The sequence below is a fragment of the Balaenoptera ricei genome, chromosome 14 (genome assembly GCF_028023285.1).
Source record: "Balaenoptera ricei isolate mBalRic1 chromosome 14, mBalRic1.hap2, whole genome shotgun sequence".
NCBI classification, from domain to species: Eukaryota; Metazoa; Chordata; class Mammalia; order Artiodactyla; family Balaenopteridae; genus Balaenoptera; species Balaenoptera ricei.
The window spans coordinates 69300380-69325796 of NC_082652.1; the positions used below are offsets into that span (position 1 = coordinate 69300380).

Sequence of the window (25417 nt, forward strand, 5' to 3'; positions counted from 1 at the left end):
CACAGAACAATCAGTGATTGGATAGTTAATATTTTTTATTTTATTTGTTTTCCATCCCACTTGAACTACATTTTTTCTTGTTATGAACCATATACAACTTTTAGCAATTTATGTTCTTTTGGCATACAAACCTGACTATGCCCTCTGCTATTATGAACTGAAAGGTGATCTCTGTCATAAAAAATCCCCAGATTAATAATATTTCCTTATTGTTTCTTACATCTTCTGAGAGTAAGAACTGTTATCAAAAGTTTATGCAGTTTCCTGCTTTGTGGAGAATGATAATTTTAGTATATACACAGACAAAATTATACTCTTAGGAATGGAAACGTTCTTAAAAGTCACACAGTTGGTTTTCCCCACCAATATTTGAGTCCTTACAATTGGAATGGCAAATAACTGTACATGTGCTCCTGGCTTTCTGCTCCTGTTGCCAATGGCAGGCGTTGTTAATGGATCTCAGCACTTTTCCTGCTGTACCTGAACTCAGGCTTAGAATCCTTCTCCATTTACTGTGCTGGCCAGCTAGTACCAGCAGATGAGAGCTTCATGCAAGATGGAACCTATCTGCATCCCTGTCAAGTGGCCATCGTCCTATTACTCTTAACACCTACAGTGACAGTGAATGCACCACTTCCCAGAAGTTGCCTATTCCATCTCTAAATACAGTTGACCCTTGAACAACAAGGATTTGAACAGCGTGGATCCACTTATGCATAGATTTTTTTCCAACAGTAAATACTACAGTACTACACGATCCATGGTTGGTTGAATCTGTGAGTTCAGAGGAACTGTGGATACAGAGGGGTGATGATAAATTATATATGGGTTTTCGACTGTGTGGAGGGTCTGCACCCTGAACCCCTACATTGTTCAAGGGTCAACTGTAGCTCCATTTCTTAGAAAGTTCTCCCTTCTATGGGACTGAAATGCAAGTTCCTTCTACCCATTGGTCCTATTCCTGAGACCACACATAATAAGTCCAAATCTGCTTTCGTAAATAATTCTTCCAGTACTTGAAGACAAGTCTCTTCTGCTTGGATCCTGTGAATTCCCCTAATCACTCCCTGTGTTCTTTCACAATTTTGGTGATTCTCTGAAAGTTTTCCAAATTGTCTTACGGTGTGTGGCCTCCAAAGTTCGCTCTGAATTGTCTAGTACAGACAGCCTCTAGAAACTAGTAGCAGATTGACTCACATATACTGTTGAGCCGCACATTTAGCAAAGCAGAGCCAGGCATCTAATGATGAAAGACTCAGCTAGCCAACATCTGAAAGTTGTCCTTGAGACCGCCTAGTCCAAGTCCAAATCCACTTCCATAAACAGTTCTTCCAGTATTTGCAGACCAGTTCTCTAACCAGTCCAACAGAACCTACGTTCAGCCACCATTCCCTGGAGCTTCTGTAATCAATGCAGACTATAGCTATCTCCTAAAAAGCCTAAGTGCACTCCTCTGCCCACCAGACAATTTCTTGGACGAATTCTGTTAGCACTTCCGCCTTTCCACCGTGGTCCAAGTCAAGCAATAGTCTAACTGATCTCTCTGCTTTCATTGTTGCTCTATAGTCTACCCTCAACACATCAGCCAGAGTGGTCCTATTAAAACTGAAACCCCATCGTGTCTCTCCTCTTGCACTGGTTCCCCATGTCACTGCACCTCCCCACCCCCATCATCCTATTTACCTCCTGTTCCTCTCCCCTTGTTCACACAGCTCTAGCTGCTTCGTTTTTTTCATTATTTCTTCAACATGCTTGGCATCCTCCTGGCTTTGGACCTTTTTAGTAGCTGTTCCTACTGCTTAGGACTCTACTCTGAATAAGCACGCCTAATTCTCTCGCCTCTTTTTTTTTTTTTTTTTTTGCTAACGGTTTGCCCGGACCATTCTCTGTAAAACTTTCTCCCACCACATCCTCACGGATACTCCCAGACCCCCTCAAGCTGCTCTACCTTTTCTGTATTTTCCAGAGCATTTATCACATCCTAGTGCCCTAGATCATTTTGTTACTTACTATGTTACGCTGATTGTTCATTGTCTGTTTCCTCCTGCTAGACTATGAGCCCTGAAAGGGCAGGGATCTTGGCTCACTATGTGCCCAAGCACTTACAGCAACACCGTCACAGAGCAGGTGCTTGAGAAAGACTTGCTCAGTGTTGATGGAACCTTGTGGCAAGCGTAAACCTAATGTCGTACGTCCTCATCATTGGTCATTGCCATCTTCTTTTGTACTTTCGTCCCCATTCCTCTTTGTGCTTTCTCTCCCCCGGTCCAGCCTCCTATTACTTCCCTGCCTCCCATACCCTACACTGCCTTTTCAAACCCCAATTTCACGGTTAGGATGTATCCCTACACTCCCTACACTCCCTGCACTGACTCTTCTCTACGCACCACCTCTTTAACTGAAACTTGGTTCTCCCCTCAGGACTCCCAAACCCCTGGAGCCTTTGCAAGTAAAAGCTGCTTGTTCTTTCACACTCCCCAGCCTTCAGGGTCTGGAGGTGCAGTTGGTGTCTTCTTTGCTTTCGCTGTTGTTGCTTGGCTATTATCCTTCTACCCTTAAGTACAAAGCTCTGTTTATATGAGGCTGGTACCAGCTTCTTCTCCTCCTTATAGCTGCCACCTACTGGCTCTTAGGCCTCTCTCTCATTTTCTATAGCATCTGGCTCAGTCTTTCTTTCCGCCCATGGCTTATCATCCTGGGTGCCTATGATGCCCATGTGTATGGCCCATCCTTGGCTTCCAGTTCATTAACTGGCTCAGTCACACTGACTTTCATTCACATCTGTATCATTTCAGTCCCCCACTCATGGCCGAATCCAGATCGTGTTGTCATGGCGATCTGCTCCTTTTGAACATCTTTGGTCTAAATATACTGCTCTCTAATCACAATTTCCATTTCTTCTACTATGCTGGTTCTTTGATCTCATCAAAATCTCCCTTCCCTTGACTCCTCTGCATTACCCTTTCCTTATGGTTTCTTGATAGTTCCACTTCTTTCTTGACTTAGCTTAAACACCACGATCCACCACTTCCTACTGGTTAACATGGTAGAGTTCAAATAAATTTGAAACAGTGAGAAAAAACCCGAAAGACCTCAGATGTCTTACTTTAGGTAAGAAAGGAAATAATATGAATTCTCTACACTTCAGGAATTGTCAGGAAAAGAGAGTAAAGTCAAAGCTGGAGGGTCTGGTGAACCGTAATCAGGTTTTATGCTCTTGCCACATGGTGGTGCCATTTTAGCTGATAAGCAGAAACCCCTCCTTCACTCAGCACTGCGTGAACTGCACGGCTGTGTACGGACAGTGGAACTTCTGCGAGTGATTATGACTAATGTGCTGCTGCTTTATAAACTCTGTTATTATAACTGAAAATATTTTCATATCCTACAATGTTCATTAAGCGGCGGTTCTAGTGATAGTGCTGAAAAACAGAGCCCCCCAAATGGTAACTTTGGAACAGAAGCTAGTTGTGATAAAACACTATCAAGAAGGCCAAACATTCACTATGACACCCTGTGTGCTGTTCATTTAGGAACGAGCACTCTAAAAAACTGAGAGGCAATGAAGGAAAAAAATTAAAAGAAGTATTAAGGTAAAAATAGGCGGCAAGGTTGTACATTCACGCATCTTCCCCCAAATATCCCCCTTACATATTTTCCTATGGGAAAATTAGTCTTGAAGTATGAGTTTTACATCATGAGATCACTTCAGGAACATATCTAACACACAAATGTAAATGCCTCCTCAAAATACAATATTTCCCCTACCTCTTCCATGAAATGATCCTCTTCTATAGCTACTCCCAGGCACACAGTAAATAGTGTGGTGATTATGAGCATGGACTTTGGAGCCAGATGGCCTGGGTATGAATCTCCTAGTTTCCTAATTTTCTAATTATATGGCTTTGGGTTAATTACTTAACCTCTCTGTGCACCAGATTCCTCATCTGAAAATTAGGATGATAACACTATTTACCATCAAAGGGCTGTTGTGAGGATTGATTGGGTTAATATATGTAAGACACTCAGAACCTCCCAAAAGCACTGAGTAAACACTATGTAAATATTAGCTACTGCTGTAGTGATCATCATCGCCATCACCACCACCACCACCTTCCCATCAACCCTTGATGATACTTAACAGGACTGTATTTATTTCACTGGGTTAAAAAAATAAGGTGCTCCTTTATTCATAGTATATATATGAATTACTCATAGTATATACAGTGGTTACTCATAGGATATGCAGTGGTGTGAAGACAGTCCTTTTGCTATTTCTTCTGGAAAACTGTCAGAATCCTTCACCACAGTTCTGTGTGTCAGTATACAGTAGAGTAGGCAGCGCAAGTTTAGAGAGCCTTTTCCAGCGCAAGTGCTGGGTAAGTGGTATGATTCTGAATAGAGCCCACTCAGACACTAATATTTACATCAAGGGATACAACAGTATGTTTCTTCCCCCAGTCTTACCTTCAGCCTATCCTTGGGCAGTGCGACGACCCCTTGCTTGATGATTTCCAGGACCCGTTCCACTGACAGCTCAGCTCCAGCTTGTAGCAACCTCGAGCTAAAGAAGGTGATCACCTGGAATGTAAAGTGTTATTTTTTTAAACAAGTAGATGTATGAGAGGTATTTTCAGTAGATGCCTTTCTCACATGGTAGTCAAAGGATCATCGTTCCATTTCTTCGAGTGACCTGGCTTTTAATTCACTAGCTCTCCTAAATCAGTCCTCTGTATAAAGGGTTTGATGGCTGAATCAGAGCCAACCCCTGAATATTCAGGGTTGATTATCCATTCTGTGAATTAAGCAGACTCCTGAATTCTGCACTTTCTTGTGCTGCCTCACCTTGCATTCATATTTCATTTAGAGAGCAGCACCCATCAGAAGGTAGGAAGAGAAAGCTAAAGCTTAATATCTGTTAATATTGAGGCTTAATAGTAGTTGTCCAGAAAAAGTCTTAATAAGAAAGAAATTTGAAGCTAATGGCTAAAATGATGTTTTGGGGATTATTTATCAATTTAATTTATCCACAACACTCTTACCTCTGAGCACCAGGGATAATCAACAGCATGCTGTAATTTTTTTGTTTCATGTCATAGCACAGCCTGAACTATGTAGCAAGGTGCTAACACAGTAACATTTGGAAATAACACTGTCTCTTAACACTTGTCATTAAAAACTAAAAGACTGTCATCATTTTTTAGGAAATCACTTAAAAACCACAATGTTAATAAATCAAGAAGACCGTAAGTCACTTTTTATTCAAGAGACTATATACACTATATAGACAAGTGTTTATAGTCAGAGATGCCTGCAAAAATATAAAAATTTATGTTTCTTAAAAAGTTGAGTATTTCCATTTACATGTGTTCTATTTTATAGGTAAATTATTTTAAGTTAACTAAGAGTCATTTCCAAACATTTTTCTAGATTTTCTTTCAGGATTACTCTCCTATATATTAATTGTTCAAATGCACAATAACTTTTCTCCTAACCATTCTAGTGGAAGGTGCATGATATGACATAAATGCCACTGAAATGGATTTATTCTGGAAAGTAGAGACCCAGCTGGAGCCAGAACCCTAACAAGCTTGTGCCTTGCAAGACTGTGGCAATGAGCGAAAACAAAGGCAGCCAATGCCTGGCTATACTGCTGTTGATTCCAAATAAATCATTTCTTTATCTCAGGCAGTTTGCTGGCACCAGCTCCTTTGCAAGTTGCTTATTTTGTCCATGACAGGTTGGTTTTCAACATGTGCCTATGGGTCTTGTTTTTTCCAAGTCAGATTTTAAGCTCTCTGGGATAAAATTTTGTTCACAAGAGTTTAGACACAGCAGGTACTATAACTGATTTTCATAAATTGTAATTAAGTCTCTTTTTATTTATTTATTTATTTTTGGTTGCATTGGGTCTTTGTTGCTGCACGTGGGCTTTCTCTAGTTGCGGCGAGCGGGAGCTACTCTTCGTTGTGGTGCACGGGCTTCTCATTGCAGTGGCTTCTCTTGTTGCGGAACACAGGCTCTAGGCACACGGGCTTCAGTAGTTGTGGCACGTGGGCTCAGTAGTTGTGGCTCGCGGGCTCTAGAGCGCAGGCTCAGTAGTTCTGGCGCACAGGCTTAGTTGCTCCGTGGCATGTGGGATCTTCCCGGACCAGGGATCGAACCCGTGTACCCTGCATTGGTAGGTGGATTCTTAACCACTGCACTACCAGGGAAGTCCCTCTTTTTATTTTTAAATGGACATTTTATATGTGTAAAATAAGTAAATTCCGTGAAAATATTTTTTGAATTTTGGTTGTACCTGAAGTTTTTGTGTTTTACTTAAGACACTGATGATACCCTTGACAACCTATTCAGTGGAAGGAATAATCAGAGAATTTACAAAGGAAATAGATGATACTTTGTGTCTGCCAGAAAGATGCAATGTGTACAGCAACTGTACACATTCAATAAAAGGGAAAAAATTCAATAAAATATTTTTTTAAACAAGTAGCAAATTCAATAAAAGGGAAAAAAAGAGAAAGATGCAATGTAATTGGGGGACAAGACACTGATCAAACGTATAATTAAATGGATTTAAGACATCATGGTAGTGTACACTACAAACTACTCAAAGTCAGAGGCCTAGTTTGGGTCCTGCCTGTGATACTTACTAACCATGTGACTTGTAAGATGCTCAACTTCTTCCAGATGTAGAATTGTGCAGTGGTTTGGAGCGCTTATCAGGTGTCAGATTGCTTGCGTTTAAATCCCAGCTCTCCTTATAAACTTAGGCAAGTTATTTAACATCTCCATGTCTTAGTTTCCTGATCTATAAATGAGGAAGAATAGAATGCCCGCTTCATGGGGTTGTTCTTAGAATTAAGTTAATACTTGCAGAGCACAAAGAATGATGCACGGCACATGGTAAGTGCTCACAAAATGTCAGTAACTATGATTATCATTAGGTGTATCTCAGTATCTTTGTTTATAAAATGAAAAAGTTGCCCCATCTACTGCATAGGAAACAATCATAATACATGTAAAAGTAGTCTGTTAAGGATGAAACCCATGAATGTTAGTATCCCACCAATGTATCCGATCAATAACATTTCTTTGTAGTTATATGTCTATATTCCTGATTTTATGCCTGATATAGGCGAAAAATTTGTAAGAACTGAGTTTGGTGGCACAGGTCATCTCACCCAAACCAGTCAGGACTAGCAAGTGAAATCTACCGAAAGTAAATTTTAGGAAAGCCTGCAGGTTAAAACCTACATGTGATCACCATTAGTTTAATACATTACTGAGGGTCAACTAACAACTCTTCTATTTTTACTTGATGAATTTATGTACAACTTTTCTCAAGGAATTTATATTAATTTCATTATTTTCAGAAAAATTAAACTTAGTACCAGATTGAGGAAGTTTTCATAGTTTGCTTAGGTTGCATAGGTTGCTTCTGTATCTTGGCAGTTATAAATAATGCTGCTGTGTACACTGGGGTGCATGTATCTTTTTGAATTAGTGTTTTTGTTTTTTTCAGACATATACACAGGAGTGGAATTGCTGGGTCATATGGTAGTTCTATTTTCTGTTTTTTGAGGAATCTCCATACTGCAGATATTGAACTATCCTTGAATCCCTGGGATAATCCCACTTGATCATGGTGTATGACCCTTTTAACGTCTTGTTGAATTCAGTTTGCTAATATTTTATTGAGGATTTTTGCATCTATGGTCACCAGTGATATTGGCCGTAATTTTCTTTTTTTGTGATGTCTTTGGTTTTGGTATCAGGGTGATGCTGCCTCACAGAATGAGTTCAGAAGTGTTCCTTCTTCTGCAATTTTTGGGAATAGTTTGTGAAAGACAGGTGTTAATTCTTCTCTAAATGTTTGGTAGAATTCACCTGTGAAGCCATCTGGTCCTGGATTTTTGTTTGCTGAGAGCTTTAAAATGACTGATTCAATTTCATTACTTGTAATTGGTCTGTTCATATTTTCTATTTCTTCCCGGTTCAGTTTTGAGACACTGTGCATTTCTAGGAATTTGTCCATTTCTTCTAGGTTGTCCATTTTATTGGCATACAGTTGTTTGTAGTAATCTCTTACGATCCTTTGTATTTTTGTGGTATCAGTTGTAACTTCTCCTTTTTTGTTTCTGATTTTATTGATTTGGGCCCTCGCTCTTTTTTTCTTGGTGAGTCTGGCTAAAGGTTTATCAATTTTGTTTATCTTTTCAATGAATCAACTCTCAGTTTCACTGATCTTTTCTATTTTTTTCAGTCTCTATCTCATTTATTTCTGCTCTGATCTTTATGATTTCTTTCCTTCTACTAACTTTGAGTTTTGTTTGTTCTTCATTCTCTAATTCCTTTAGATGTAAGGCGAGGTTGTTTATTTGAGATTTTTCTTGTTTTCTGAAGTAGGCTTGTATTGCTATAAACTGCCCTCTTAGAACTGCTTTTGCTGTTCCATAGATTTTGGATCATTGTGTTTCCATTTTCATTTGTCTCCAGGATTAAAAAAAATTTCCTCTTTGATTTCTTCAGTGACCCTTTGGTTGTTCAGTAGCATATTGTTTAGCCTCCACGTGTCTGTGTTTTTTGCAATTTTTTTCTTCTTGTAGTTGATTTCAAGTCTCACAGCATTGTGGTTGGAAAAGATGCTTGATACGGTTTCAATTTTCTTAAATTTACTGACAGTTGTTTTGTGGCCTAGCATGTGGTCTACCCTGGAGAATGTTCAACGTGCACTTGAAAAGAATGTGTATTCTGCTGCTTCTGGATGAAATATTCTATATATATATCTATTAAGTTTATTTGATCTAATGTGCCACTTAAGGCCAGTGTTTTCTTACTGATTTTCTGTCTGAATGATATGTCCATTGATGTAAGTGGGGCTGCACAAAGTGATCTGAAGATGAACAGATGACCCCTGCAAATGTCGTGGGTTATATTATAGCAACAGAACTCTGAGCTTAGGGAACCCAAATCTCTTATAATGGTCAGTAAGAGTGTCTACCTTTTGCTCCAGAGGGAGACAAAGACATGCTCCCATCTTTACCCCACCTGATCCCAGGTATCTGCACAACTCATTGTCTACCTCCTTCAAGTTTGAGCTCAAATGTACCTTCTCAGAGAGGTCTTCTCTGACTGCAGTCTTTAGATTTGCAATATCCCAACCCTATTCCAAGTAGAACTCACTATTCCTCTTTCTTCTTCTTTTTTGGCATTTGGGCATACGCAACTAGGTAGATATTGATGTCATTTACAGAGCTAAGGAAGACTGCAGAAAAAAAAGCAGATTCATTTTGTGTTTGATTTTTTTTGAAGAAAATAATGAATTCTCATTTAACCTTGTTCAACATTTGTGGGACTGTTGTATAGGCAACTGAATGAGCTAGTTTGGAGCTCAATAAGAACGGTCAGGTCTGGAAATACAGAAAACCTAGTGTAAATTTTACACTGTCAAGAGATTAAAAAAATAGTTCTTGCCTTTACTATACCACAAAACTATTGTTGTTCACTGTCTCTGTCCTATACTTATATTCAGCCATGAAATTTCTTTCATGCCCTCTCTTGTTTGGTGTGGTATTTCTATTTTGTCCTGTTGTTTAATTCAGCCAGATCATATCATCTTATGAGTTAGAATGGAGGGTTATGTACAAGTGGCTAACAGTAATTTGGCTACCTGAAAGCACATGTCTAACTCCTTCGGCAGAAGTTAAAAGTACTCCAAGGTTAGTCACTCCTGTCTCAGACATTCAACATTGCTTAATGTCTTAATGAAAAACATCAACTCTCAACTCCCTGTCAGCTAAAAATAACAGTAGATTCATAGTCTCCTCTACCAACACTTTTCAAGGTTAACTCCCTGAAAGAAGAAATAGCAAAGGTTTGCTTAAGCCAAGATTTCAGGAGCATTTAGGGGAGGGAAGGAGAAGGTAAAGTGCTGAAAGAGGCAAAAGTAGAGATGTTATTTATATCTTTCTCATGGTATTCTTTTCAAAATATGTAAAAAAGAGTTTAAAATGATTTTGAATGAATCTCCAGTGTGTCCAACACTATTTTAGATGATAGTATTCAACAAAAAGTTGTTGGAAAATCTGCTCATTTGGAATCTTATTTAGGTTTATCCAAGTGAATGTTGAAAATATGGAGTTTATAATGAGAAGATCTGGATTCAAGGCTCAGTGATTTACTAGCTAAGTGACCTTGAGCCAACCATTTCACCTCTGAAGACTTGCTCTGCCTCCTTCACGAGGATAATTTAAGGGTCAAATGACATAGGGCGTATGCAAATAGCCCTCAATGATAAAGCCCTATGCAAACATGTGATCACTATTTAAGAGGATTTTTTTTTTTCGTATTGCTGCATGGCTTGTGGGATCTTAGTTCCCTGACCAGGGATCAAACCCAGGCCCTGTCAGTGAAAGTGCCAAGTCCTAACCACTGGATGGCCAGGGAATTCCCTAAGAGGAATGATTTTTAAGTGGGGATCTGTGTTAAAATCACCTGGGAAGGCTTCTCTCAGCCTGCTGGTTTCCTTATCTGTAAAGTGGGATAACTATAACTAGTTTACTGGTTTAAGAAGAATAAATCAGTAATATCATGTAAAGGTACTTAGCCTCATTCCCAGCACTTAGTAGGGACTCAAACATGTTTCGGCATATATTTATCTAGTTTTAAGAACTACACAACAGCACACAGTCAAATGTTTACCCAGGGACTGCATTTTTCACGAGTACAGTTGGAGTGTCAGTAAGTGGCCAATTACTGACAAGGACAGGAAAGTGAGCACTGGATGTAAATCCAGTTTAACACCCTGCTTTTATTTCCATGTGGTGATATACTGTGAGAAAAACAAGTGAGGTCCTTTCTATTTCCTCATCTTTACTCTAATTTTCACCTCTTCCAAAGGAGACTAAGTTTCAAATGGATGTAGTTTAAATCCTTTGCATGGTTCTTGTGTGTCCTTTCAAAAAACAATATGGTCCTTCAGGGTTATTTTTAAGGATGTCAACAGCCGGGTTACTAAGAAGAGAACATCACTTTCACCACTGGTGGAGTAAAGACTGATTTGACATTATTAGAAGTGAACTTGAAGGAGAAAGTAAATTTCCGGGTTTGTTTTCAGATGTTTTCAGGCAGTGAATAGGCAAACCAATGAGAAACTGTAGGAACATTTAGTGAATGGGGATAGTAGTCAGGCATGATGACTACAAACAAGGGTTTTATTATCAAACTGCCTCGGTTTGAGTTCTGGCTCTATCACTTTCTGAATATGTGATCACAAGCAAGTTAAATCTTTCTAAGTTGGTTTCTTTAACTGTAATTGAAAATTAAAATGAAATATACTTCCAAGTTTGTTTTTTAATGAAGATTAAGAGAGATCATGCATGTAAATGCTTAGCAAGCATGCAATAAAAGCTAGCAACGCTAATGATGAGATGAAGAGAAAAGGAGCAAATGGTTTTTGATGTGGTTTAAACATTTAAAACTAAATAATCCAAACAATGTATTACAACATGATCATTTATCATCTATTACAGTTATGACCACAGGAAAAAAGAAACTTTGGTTAGTCTTTTATCAGAAACAAAAAGAAAAAAATGCACTATTATGAAAGAGGTATTGGTAATTAAAGAGAAAACATTTCCGATACACTGCAGATATAGATTATCTGACATATATTGTGCACAGTTCAGGTGACTATCCAGAGAAAGAAAGGTGGAATGAGTGAGTGAGAGAGAAGGGGGAGGAGGAGGAATGGAGGGAGGGAGGAAGGAAGGAAGGAAAGGGTAAAAGGAGAAAAAAGACAGGAAGGAATGAAGAAAGAAACTGAAATCAGAGAGGTCCAGAGAAAGGCAAAAGTTATGAGACAAGGGGCAGGGGTTTGCCATAAGGGCAGACTAAAACGATTAGGATGACGCAGGTTAGAAATATGAAAGCTAAAAAAGGATGTATTGGATAGTTCTATAATTCAAAGATCTGGATAAACCTTGGAAAAACCAGGATATCCTCCACCCTGGAATGTGAAAGAGATAAATTTATAAGTATTATAAGAAGATATTATTTTAGCACTTCAGTGCTCTTTCCTGGGTGGTATGCTTAGACCCAATTAGACATCGAGAGGCTCAAGAACATAACAGCGGTTTCTGTTTACTTTGTATACACTTGAAATTTTTCATGATAAAAAGTTTTAAATATTAAAAAAAAAAAAGAGTGTAATAGGCCACACTGGGCATAAGATTAATTTAAAAGGACAGAAGGGCAGGAAAAAGAGCATGCCAACAGCACAGCCCCAGGCTTTTGTTTTCCCTGGGAATACTCACAGTAGTCTCAGGGCTGGTCTTTGGACCCTCAAATGATAGCGCCAATGTGAGAGACTGAGACTACCATGGGCAGATCCAATAGCCACCCTAGCTTAGAAGCCATGTCCCAAACAGAAACCAATACCCCTTGTGATAGTCTCAGCTTTTGGTCCCTGAAAAGGACATGCCTGGCTATGAATTTTTTCACTCAGGGAAGCCCAAAGCTATAGTCCTTTCAGTCCAGACTCAACTTACCATTCAAATGTCATTCTATCATATTCTCGTTTTATTACAGCAGTGTTACCTAGTAACATGGCTGACATTCCACCTTCATCAGATTTCCAAGGAACAGAGCTAAAAGCAGCTTAACCCGAGGCCAATTTCCCATGTAAAAGAGAAAAGGGTTTTGTTGAACCTTTCCTCACATGCACAGTGAATCTTAATCTCAGTATTCTACTCCCCAAAATGGTACAAGCAAGAAACTAGAAATGAATTTGGACAAATTCGTGAACAGGCTGGCTAGAAATGGCTTTTTATTTTATTTTTTATTTTTTAATTTTTTTTGGCCGCACTGCGCGGCTTGCAGGATCTTAGTTGACTACCTCGTTGTCAAAAAGCATCTAGCCAACAGAAAAAGGTAGAAATAAGCTCTGATGGATGTCCCTTGGGCAATCATTTGTTTCATAATCTTGTTACCACTACTTATCAATTTTAAAAGGAGGCGCTTTTCCCATTAAACAAGAAGGACATGGGGCCAGAGAAGAAATATTTGGGAAGCAGCTTGGGGATGCTCTCACACATCCTAAATATCAACACATCTACATGGGAGTACTGGTTCATAATGGTGAGAATTTAAAGAATATAAATGTCAAGTCTAACTCTAAGATATAAACATGCTCATTTGAAATGATGTTTCTGCTTTATCCTAACTGCAAAGATGACAATAGTACCCAGCTGCCCCAGTTCTGTTAACGAAATCTAAATAATACTGATAATAGTTTAGGAAAATGACAAGAGTGTGTGTGGCAAAATAATTTGCTATAGCTGCAACCATTAGGTATATAGTTGAGGTGACTTAAGGAAAGCTCATGAAAATGCTAATTAAACTGACAGCAAAGAGGTTTTTGTCTTGTTTTGTTTTGTTTTTAACATCTTTATTGGAGTATAATGGCTTTACATGGTTGTGTTAGTTTCTGCTATATAACAAAGTGAATCAGCTATACGTATACATATATCCCCATAGCCCATATATCCCCATAGCCCCTCTCTCTTTCGTCTCCCTCCCACCCTCCCTATCCCACCCCTCTAGGTGGTCACAAAGCACCTAGCTGATCTCCCTGTGCCATGTGGCTGCTTCCCACTAGCTATCTGTTTTACATTTGGTAGTGTATACATGTCCATGCCACTCTCTCTCTCACTTCGTCCCAGTTTACCCTTCCCCCTCCAATGTCCTCAACTCCATTCTCTACAACTGAGTCTTTATTCCTGTCCTGCCCCTAGGTTCTTCAGAACCGTTTTTTTTTTTCTTTTTAGATTCCATATGTATGTGTTAGCATACGGTATTGTTTTTCTCTTTCTGACTTACTTCACTCTGTATGACAGACTCTAGGTCCATCCACCTCACTACAAATAACTCAATTTTGTTTCTTTTTATGGCTGAGTAATATTCCATTATATATATGTGCCACAGCTTCTTTGTTCATTCATCTGTCGATGGACACTTAGGTTGCTTCCATGACCTTGCTACTGTAAATAGAGCTGCAATGAACATTGTGGTACACGACTGTTTTGGAATTATGGTTTTCTCTGGGTATATGCCCAGTAGTGGGATTGCTGGGTCATATGGTAGTTCTATTTTTAGTTTCTTAAGGAACCTCCATGCTGTTCTCCATAGTGGCTGTATCAATTTACATTCCCACCAACAGTGCAGGAGGGTTCCCTTTTCTCCACACCCTCTCCAGCATTTACTGTTTGTAGATTTTTTGATGATGGCCATTCTGACTGGTGTGAGGTGATACCTCACTGTAGTTTTGATTTGCATTTCTCTAATGATTAGTGATGTTGAGCATCCTTTCATGCTGACAGCAAAGAGTTTTAATTTTTATTGCTGTTTACCTGCCATCATTACACAGCAGTGATATGGAGCAAATCAATGAACAGATCTGCAACAGTATACATAGTTGTAGTTAAACTCATGTAATTGTGTGGATTCCAGAGTATTCAGCAGTTTACAGAACTATGTGTTAAGAGTCTGGAATGGGGAGCCTGGTTATAGTTCAAAGCTGATTTCAATTAAGTACCGAACAAGTACACAGGACTCTACTGGGATGAGCAAAAATTAACCTACTTGGGTAAACTGGCTTAATGAGAATGGATAGAGATGCTCTTAAGTATCTTAAATTTGATCAGAGTCCATGCCTCCATTTATGCATTGCTGTTATCCTGAAAGAAGACGGGGAGTTTTCACTTTAGAGGCCACTCTCACCCTCTCTTCCCCACCCCCAATTTTACCCAGCCTCTCTCTACCTCAGCTTTTAAAACCCTCACAGATGGGCTTACAGACCCCAGGCAGGAGCCTGGAGGACTCTTAACATGAGGACACTGATCAGTCCAAGAAATAAGACTTAGTGATATTGACAGGAGGGGCTCAAAAGGAAATGGCCATCTAATAGGAGTTTCATAGAGAGGAAACAGCAGGACACAGAGAGAAAGAGACAACCGGGAAGAAATAATTAAAATGAGTATTTGAATGTTCTGAGCATGAGCCTCTAGACTCAAAGGACCCTCCAAGCGCCAAGTGCAATTGACCAAGGCACAGCAAACCCCCATGAAATTTCAGGACACAATAATAGAGAGATCCCAAAAGCTTCCCAAGACAACAGGTCATATGTAAAAAGAGAAGAAAAACATTTTCAGACATGAGAAACTAAAAAATAAAAAACCTACCTCACATACACCCTTTACCTAGAAAGCTACTGTAGTATATGCTCCACCAACATGAAGCAGTAAACCAAGAAAGAAGAATTCACAGGAGCCAAGATCAACCAAAGGAAACAGGTGAAGGAAATTCCCAGGAAGATGCTGCAGCTTGGCAGGAGAACCAGCGTACAACCTGGCTGGAGCTGGAAGCAGCGCTCCAAGAAAAGAATGGAACTGAGAATTTGATGTTTGACTATTTTGAGAGGAGTTTTAGAGTTACATCAGAAAGTCTGTACTTGTGTTAGTGACTGGATATTTGCAAAACATAACCAAGAAACACCTAGAATCCAGAACATACAAAGAATCTACACAAAGATAAATAACTCAGTAGAAAAAACTGGCAAAAGACTTGAATTAGCTTCAGAAAAGAGGAAATCCAAATTAAAACTATAATGAGATGCTATTACAAAACTGACCAAACTAAGTGTTCATGAGGATGTGAAGCAACAGGAATCTTATACACCACCAGCTGAAGAGTAAAATGGCAGCACCCCAAGGGAAACGGTTTGGTACGATACATGTTATGCAGCGAATCCACTATGAGGTGTACACCCTGGAGGAAGGCGTGTACATGTGCTTACTTATGATGGAAATTATATATTCATACTTGTGCAATAATTTAATTATTAAAAATCTTCCTAAATGTAAGTAACACAAGGACAGGGATGGTGCGTCTTCTGTTTCCTCTTGTGCATTATGAAGCTGATTAGCTATGCAAGAAATTTTTGTGGAACCAAACTGAACTGGGAAACACTAATACAACAATGGAAAGTTTAGCAGAAAAACCTTTTTAAAAAGGACAGGAGGTGAAAGTTCATAGACCTGTGAAAAATGTTCAATCACACTAATAATGAAAGAAATAAAAATTAAAAACAATAATGAAATACCATTTTTGATATAAAAGGACAAATATTAAAATAATTATAATAAAGCTCTAAAAGTATAGTGAGATAGATCCTCTCATACATCACTTGTAGAAGTTATAAGATGATACACAGATGCATTAATTGTACAATATTTCTGGAAAGCAATTTGACATGGGTTGAGTCTTGAAAATACTGATCTCTCTGACAGCAAAAACTAGTACAATTCCAGTTTTAAGACTACTTCAAAAAGAGAACTGAAAAAGGTGAGATACGATGTATTTACAAACTGATAATTATAAATTAATACAAAATATGAGAAACAACCAAATGAGCAATAATGGGATAAGGATTAATATATTTTAGGACCTCCATAATACAGGTTATACAAATACTAAAATGTGAGATTTTCAAAGAATTGATGATATCACAGAAAGATGTTAATAATGTTAAGTAAAAATGGCAGAATACAGAACTATATAAAGTATGATCTCAATTCTACTAAATATATATGTGTGCGTGTATATATATATGTCTGTATATAATACATACACAAACATACAGAAGGTGACAATTGTTATAGCAGAATAGACAGCAAATAGAGTTAACGTTCAAGAGACTAATTATTGCAGTTTTTTACCAAGGTTTGTTAAACTTTCTCTACTTTAATATTTTAAAAAGAATCATAATAAATATCTCCATTTACACTTACCAGATCAATATTTTGCATGATATCCTGAAATGAAGGATGCGTTCGAAATTGTTCAAAGAGATCTCGTTTGTAAAGAAGTGCATACACCAAGTTTGGATTGTGATGAAGAGAATTTGTCAGGCAGGAGTTGATGATCTCTAACATCATTCGAATCACTTCTTCGATGACATTTAGGTCTTGTGCCTGATAAAGAAAGAAAATCCCCATATAGAGTCTGTGTTTTTCTCCTTGACACAGAATTAATTAGAATGAGGGCAACTGCTTTGCAATTCAAACAGCATTGGAAAGATCATGCAAAAGAACTCTTCAAGATTACTTCTGTCAAGAATTTTTAGAATTAAGTTTACCAGTTACTAAAGGATTTAAAATCTTTTGAATTTAGTATGGTGATAATTATAAATTTCACATAATAAATTATAGACTTGCCAATCTAGAAGGAAATTTGGAGCTTATTCAGTCCTTTGATTAATAGATCCTAATTTGTACTCTTATCACTGTATCACCCTAAATCATTAGACTTGCACAGTACAAAGTGGTGGTAGGGTCTTACCAATTCCAAGAAAAGTGTCTAATTCAGAATACGACCTCATTTTTCTGCACTGTCATTTCAACGTCCATAGTTACAGATAAAGAGCCTACTGTTTTGTTTCTGCTTCCTCAGAGTCAATAGTCTTTGGGAATCTGAATGTGAAATAGTTATAAGAGCAAAACTCAAAGTAAGCAATCAATATCTCTCTTGAAAGAAAGAACAATGGAAAGCAAAAACACAGGTGAATACAACACTTTCCTTCTCCTCTTGAGTTTTCTAAATTATGTTTGACAGCTGAAGCAGAAATTATAACACTGTCTGATGTGGTTCTCAATGGATGTAAAGGAACACCTAAGACAATTACATTATAAACCAGAGAGAGCAAAGGGATTTAAAGAGGGGAAGGTTTCTACATCTCACTTGAATTGGTAAAATGTCAACATGACTAGACTGTGGTAAGTTATGTATGTGAATGCCTAGAATGAATTTATACAAGGAGATAGTATACACAAAAATATTACTGATATATCAAAATGGAATTCTAAAAAAATGTTCAAGTATCCACAGGAAGGCAGTCAAATAAGACAGATGAGAAACAAGGAAAAAACAGAAAGCAGAAAGTAAAATGGCAGACTTAAGCTCTAACATATCAATTATTACATTAATTGTATACAGTATAAATACAATCATTAAAACCCAAAGAATGGCAGAGTGGATAAAAAACACATGACCCAACTATATGCAATCTATAAGAAACTTCAAATATAAAACTCACTTTAAATAAAGTTAGATAGAAAGTAAAAGAATGGAAAAAGATATAACATGCAAATATTAATCTAAAGAAAGTAGGGATGGCTATATTAATATCTGATAAAGTACACTTCACTTCAAAGACTGTATGGCCTACAAAATAAAAAATACTAACTGGTGCCTTACAGAAAAGTTTACCACCCCTGGTCTAGCAGACAAAAAGGTATACTTATTTCCATACAATTTACCTCCACCTGTATTGTTTTAACCATAATGTCCAGCATTCAATCAAAATTTATGAGATAAACAAAAAGCAAGTAAAAACAATCCATGTCCAAGAGACAAAGTAATCAGCAGACTCAGAGATACACAGATATTGAAAATATCAAATAGGGAATTTAAAAGAATTATGATATACAAAATCTACTATGAGTCTATAATATGCTTACATTGATGGGGAATTTTAGCAGAGTTGAAAACTATAAGAGAGAAGTTCCCTGGTGGTGCAGTGGTTAAGAATCAGCCTGCCAATGCAGGGCACACGGGTTCGAGCCCTGGTCTGGGAAGACCCCACATGCCACAGAGCAACTAAGCTTCTGTGCCACAACTACTGAAGCCTGTGTGCTCTAGGGCTTACGTGCTGCAACTACTGAGCGCACTTGCTGCAACTACTGAAGCCCATGCACCTAGAGCCCATACTCCACAACAAGAGAAGCCACCACAATGAGAAGCCCACGCACTGCAATGAAGAGTAGCTCCCACTCGCGACAACTAGAGAAAGCTTGCACGCAGCAACGAAGACCCCATGTGGCCAAAAATAAAATTAAAAAATTATATAAAAAAAAACAACTATAAGAAAGCAACACGTGGAAATGTTAGAATTAAAAAAAAAAAAAAAGGTAATAGCAGTAAAGACTATCTAGATAAGTTCAACAGTAGACTTGAAAGAATCTTTTAGAGATAATGGCTGAGCATTTTTTTAAAATAACAAAAGAATCAAACAACAGATCCAAGAAGCTCAGAATAACTCCAAAGTATTCCCTAAACAATCCCCCCCCCCCGACCCATACAACAAAAAACCGCACAACTAGATGCATCATATTCAAACTACTGAAGACCAAAGAGAAAGAGAAAATCTTGAAGGCAGCCCAAGGAAAAAACAGATTAAATACAGAGGCACAAAGCTAAGAATTACGGTAGACTCCTCATGAGGAATTATGCAAGCCAATCTAAATGGAGCAGCATCACTGAGTGTTGAAATAAGAGTCAAGCAAGAATTCTATCACTAGCAAAAATATCTTTCAAATAAGAAGGTAAGATACTTTCTCAGACTAAAAAAAGTTGAGATCATGTATTACTTGCACACCCACACTATAAGAAATGTTAAAGGAATTTCTTCAGACAGGAGGAATATGAAACTAGACAGAACTGTAGATCTACACAAGGAAATAAAGACATTTTTATTTTAAATCATTCTAAAAGAAAACTGATTTCAGAAACGAAACAGTAACAATGTATTACAGGTTTATAGTACATGTTAAATATGTAAAATTTATCAAAAAGTCCTTCTACTAATGGGCATCCAATTTATTTTGTTTCCTTGTTTCCATAAACAAGGCTGCAATAAGCATCCTGGTAGATCTGTTCTTATTATATGGGCACTTTTGTTTCTCTGGGAGAGGTTCCAGGAGAGGGATGGCTGAAAAGGTTGTGTTTTGTAATGTTAATAGATGTTGCCAGACATTGCTTAAGGAGCTATAACAACCTATTTACAATGACAATGTAGGAAAGCTCCTGCTCTCATTTTCTCACCAACAAGTGTAATTGTTCTTTTTAATAGTCACTGCCTGAAAGAGTCATCAGTTTTTAATAACGTTATGTCAAAATTTCCCACAGTGATTAAGTATTTATCAATTCCTCTGAGTGATTCATGTATTCAAAGTGACTGTAGGTTCATGATTGGCCTCTTTTTAAAAACGTTATCATTATGTATTGCTTCTCTTTATTCATAAGTGTATGTTTTACTGATATTAATATTGCTGGGACTTCTCTGGTGGCGCAGTGGTTGAGAATCCGCCTGCCAATGCAGGGGACATGGGTTCGATCCCTGGTCCGGGAAGATCCCACATGCCACGGACCTACTAAGTCTGTGCACCACAACTACTGAGCCTGTGCTCTAGAGCCCTCGAGCCACAACTACTGAAGCCTGTGGGTCCTAGAGCCCACGCGCTGCAACTACTGAGCTCAAGCACCACAACTACTGAAGCCTGTGTGCTCTAGTGCCCACGTGTCACAACTACTGAGCCCGCGTGCTGCAACTACTGAAGCCCGTGTTCTGCAACGAGAGAAGCCACCGCAATGAGAAGCCCGCGCACTGCAACAAAGAGTAGCTCCTGCTTGCTGCAACTAGAGAAAGCCTGCGTGCAGCAATGAAGACCCAATGCAGCCCAAATATATATATATATAGCTATACCATCTTTATTTTGTTTAGCATTTGCCAGGTATATCTTTAATTTTCAAACTTTCTGTGTTACTGAAAACAAATATGGTTAAAAGCAACTATGCTGCTAGGCTTTATAATTTTTAAATCTAATCTAATAGTCTGACTTTTGAGTTTAATTCACTTACATTGTTATTATTGATATCTTTGGAATTTATTCCTACCATCTTGTTTTGCGACTTTATATCAGTTATCTATTGCTGTATAACTAACTACAGGCATACCTCATTTTACTGCACTTCACAGATACTGTGTTTTTTTTACAAATTGAAGGTCTGTGGCAACCCTTCATTGTCAGATGATGGTTAGCAGTTTTTAGCAATAAAGTAATTTTTAATTAAGATATGCTCATTTTTTTTAGACAGTATGTTATTGCATACCTAATAGACTTAGTGTAAACATAACTTTTATATGCACTGGGAAACCAAAAAATTCGTGACACACTGTATTGTGATATTTGCTTTATGCAGTGGTTTAGAACCGAACCTGAAATTATCTCCGAGGTATGCCTGCTCTTCGAAGCTTAGCAGCTTAGAATAGCAATAATCATTTGTTTTGCTAACAATTTGGGCTGGCCTTGGTGGGAACAGTTTGTCTCTGCTCCATACGGCTTCACATGGGGCTGCCTGAGTGGCGGTTGGAGAATCTACTTTTATGACAGCTCTCTATCATAATATGGCTGGCAAGTTGGTGCTGGCTGTGAGCTGGGGGCACAGCTGTGGGTGGGGACCAGAGCCTTTGATTCTTCTTTGCATGGTCTCTTCTGGGCTGCATGAGCTTCCTCACAGGTTGAAGGTTCCAGGAGAGTCAATGTTGGAAATCACTTACTGTCACTGCCATTTAGTGTTACTACCAAATGGTGCCACACACTATTTATTGAGGAGTGGCAAGGTTCCAGAAGAGCACGTGAAGCAGAAGATGTTGTGGCCGTCATCTCTGGAATGTATAACCTGCCATATTTGTTTGCCATCCTTTATAAGTTTACCTCTTCCAAACCTGTCTTCCCTTTCCAGCTTCTGTTGAATTAATAAAGCTTTTTGTTATCCTGGCCCCTCCTTTTCCCTCTCTGCTGGTTTACAGGCTAAATATAGCATTTCTATTCTTATAGGGGTAGCCCTTAAAATTTTAACATACACATCCAACTTTAAAAATACTGCTGTCTATCTCCTGAACAAGATCTAAGGAGGTTAACATACTTTCACTTCTCCTTGAACAGCAAGCCCCGACCCCATTCTTCCTTGTTTCGTTACAGTAGCTTAGGTTTTTAATTTCATCTTCTAAAAAACCCCATAAATTGGTTTTTAAAAAGTCAATGGTTAACTAAATTTACAGATGAATTTCAGTGTATACCACTCTTTCTTGCATTCCACTTCTTTACAGATCTATTCTTCTTCTATTTGAAGTACATCCTTTAGTAGTGCTTTCAGTGAAGTCTATGGCTCATAAACTCTTTTAGTCCTTGTATGGTTGAAATATGTCTTGATTTTGCATTCACTCTTACATTACATTTTAACTATATATAAATAAGAATTATAGTTAGAATTACAGTTACTTTCTTCTGCACTTTAAAGATACTGGTTCACTTTACTCTGGCATCTATTTTTGTCATGGAGAAGTTTATTGCAAACCTAACTATTGTTCCCCTGTAGAAAATCTTTTTGATAGCTTTTAAGATTTACTTCTCATCCTTTAACACTCTTGAGTTTCACAACCATGTGTTTAGGTGTTGATTTATCTTTATGCATCCTGCTCAGTATTCAGAGCATACTTTTCATCTGACAACCTAGTCTCTTCCATAAAGATAATTTGGATAATTTTTTTCTCGTTACCTTCCAATTTACTAACCCTTTTTGATAGTACCCAGTTTAGAACTTATTTTGTCTCCTGAGCTTTCAAAATTTTAATGACTATAGTTTTCATTCTAAGCTTTCTAATAGTTCTCTGAGTCATGTTCTTATTTCATTTCTCCCTGTTTTTATTTCATAATTATTTATTCATCTCAATGAATATTATATCCTTCATTTATCTTTGAGGGTATTAAAAATACTTAGAGTGCTTTCAAAATTATCCTATTAAATTTTAATTCTCTTTGGATAAATTTACCTTACTTATGATCATGACTATGTTGGCTGTCTTTCTTAGTATTAAGTTCGATTTTGGCATGTATTTTGGAACTTTGGTTGTGCAGGCTCATCTGATGTAGCTTAATCCCCCCAAATCTACAGGTCATGCAGCAGCTTTCTAGAGCCCCCAGTCTGAAACTAGGTCTCACTGTTGGTATCTCAGGGCTGCTGCTCTGCAGTTACACTGAAGGCAGTATGGGCAGGGTCCGTCACCAAGCCACATCCCTCACAATGGGCTCGAGATCCCATGGTGAGGCTGGTTCTATGTCCTCCCACCTCCCTAGGCATAGAACTTAACCGTCATTATCAGTACCTCTTTTCAGGCTCTTTTCTTTCTTTCTTTTTTTTTTTTTTTTTTATTAATTAATTTATTTATTTATGGCTGTGTTGGGTCTTCGGTTCATGCGAGGGCTTTCTCTAGTTGAGGCAAGCGGGGGCCACTCTTCATCGCGGTGCGGGGACCGCTCTTCATCGCGGTGCGCGGGCCTTTCACTATCGCGGCCCCTCCCGTCGCGGGGCACAGGCTCCAGACGCGCAGGCTCAGTAGTTGTGGCTCACGGGCCCAGCTGCTCCGCGGCATGTGGGATCTTCCCAGACCAGGGCTCGAACCCGTGTCCCCTGCATTAGCAGGCGGATTCTCAACCACTGCGCCACCAGGGAAGCCCCAGGCTCTTTTCAGTAAGTGGTCTATCCCAGCTCTCAGTTTCTACCAGGGAGCCTGGCACTAGCATGCTGCCTCTCACTGGGCCCCTGAGTGCTACGCCTGCCCTGCAGCAGTTGAGCTCCCAGCCACTCCTGCCTCCTTCCAGGCCTGAAGCTTGGCAGCCTCGCGGCTTCAGACCTTGCCATCTGCATTGATGGCTTTTTCTATTTCTGGTTGATCCTGAAGTATCTATCTCATTTTGGGGTGTGGCTATGTGTTTGACAGGTTCTCTTGTTATAGTTCATCTATTACTTTTATGTTTTTGGAACAAAGGGAAGGGATTAGCCTTCATATTGGGAACTATCAAAATAATCTTGACTATAGCTCTCTCAATTATATTTTCATCTCACATTGGTACTTGAATTAGTAGAAGAGGAAGAAGAGACTTTGAGTTTCAGAATTCTCTCTCAAAGTCATCCAACAGCAACCCAGTACGACGTTATGACTACTGTAGTAATACAAGTCAGAATATTAGCTTCTGCAGAATTTTATGGTCACAGGTATTCACACCCATGTATGTTAAGTCCTAATATATTAAACTTAAACATCAAAAATGAATTACCTCTTGATAGCTTACAATTTCTGCTTTCAAACATATTGATAGTTAATTCTCAATGTTTTAATACGTAATTTGCTGCAACAAGCAGGGTAATATACTCAATTCCCAAATAGGCACCTGCTCATTTAAACCCAAACCAAACTACGGACCAGTTATTTTATTCCCAAGTCAGGTGAAGTACAAACTGGAAACTTTACGTCAATAAGCATACTCCACGGTAGTTTTCTTTCTTTTTTTAAAATATTTCTTATTTATTTATTTATTTTCCTTATTTTTTGGCTGCTTCGGGTCTTAGTTGCGGCACATGGGATCTTCGTTGAGGCATGCGGGATCTTTCGTTGTGGAGTGCGGTCTCTTCGTTGTGGCACTCGGGCTTCTCTCTAGTTGTGGCATGCGGGTTTTCGTGGCGTGCGGGTTTTCGTGGCACGCGGGCTCCAGAGCGCGTGGGCTCTGTAGTTTGCAGCACGCAGGCTCTCTCGTTGAGGTACTTGAGCTCAACAGTTGCGGTGCGTGGGCTTAGTTGCTCTGTGGCATGTGGGATCTTAGTTCCCCGACCTGGGATCAAACCTGCGTCCCCTGCACTGGAAGGCAGATTCTTTACCACTGGCCCACCAGGGAAGATCCTCCACGTTAGTTTTCACTTTGCATTAACCAATCTGACTGAAGCTCCTTAAGGGTTATACTAACCCTCTTACACTTATAGGAGTTACTAGGTATTTTACTTAACTTCTTTTTTATTGTTTCTGTGACAAGTCCTAATTCTAATGCTATCTTTTAAAGATTATTTTCAGCTGCAGATTTACAAATTAAATGACAAGGACATAAAGCTTCTCTGACATTACTCAAATCAACTGAAAATATAATGTAAGAAGCTACAGCAAAGACATTTTATATGATATCATATTTTGTCATACTGTCGTCATACTAGGAAGCAACCTGTATATTTTAATGTTATAAAACAATTATAAAACAAAAATGAGAAATTAAACATAATTTAGAAATTAAAAATAAGTTTAAATTAGGGAGTGGTTGATTATAATTTTCTGACAATATCTATTTTAACATGTAACACTGTGAATCATTTAGATTTTAGACATTATTACAAAAAGAACAAAAAATAACTGCCTTTGCAAAGTGGATAAATTAATGCAATTACTATAACTGCAAAGAATCGCATCTCTTAGTTTTAGATATAACTGCTAAATTACACTTTTATTAATTTACAAAACTGGTTCTTTAGGGAAGTGTATAAAAAAATGGACTTACATTTATGGAATAAGTTTTTTAAAAAAGACAGGTTTTAAAAAACTAACAAAAATTAGCTTTGTCAGAGATAATATCAGATGGCTCATTGGTAGAGAAGCAAAATACGTGGAGAATATTGTGCCTTTTTCATTCATGGT

The 25417-nt window shown here is 38.3% G+C and overlaps 1 protein-coding gene across 2 annotated transcripts in view; it reads right to left on the reverse strand.

Moving 5' to 3' along the window:
- DYM (dymeclin) overlaps positions 1-25417 on the reverse strand; it is a 385794-nt gene that overhangs the window by 59639 nt on the left and 300738 nt on the right. For both annotated transcript variants that reach the window (XM_059893759.1, XM_059893758.1), the window contains 2 exons: positions 16851-17033; positions 4468-4581 (listed from right to left, as the gene is read on the reverse strand). In XM_059893759.1, the coding sequence (XP_059749742.1) occupies positions 4468-4581; positions 16851-17033 (297 nt within the window). The remainder of the gene's footprint in view (positions 1-4467; positions 4582-16850; positions 17034-25417) is intronic.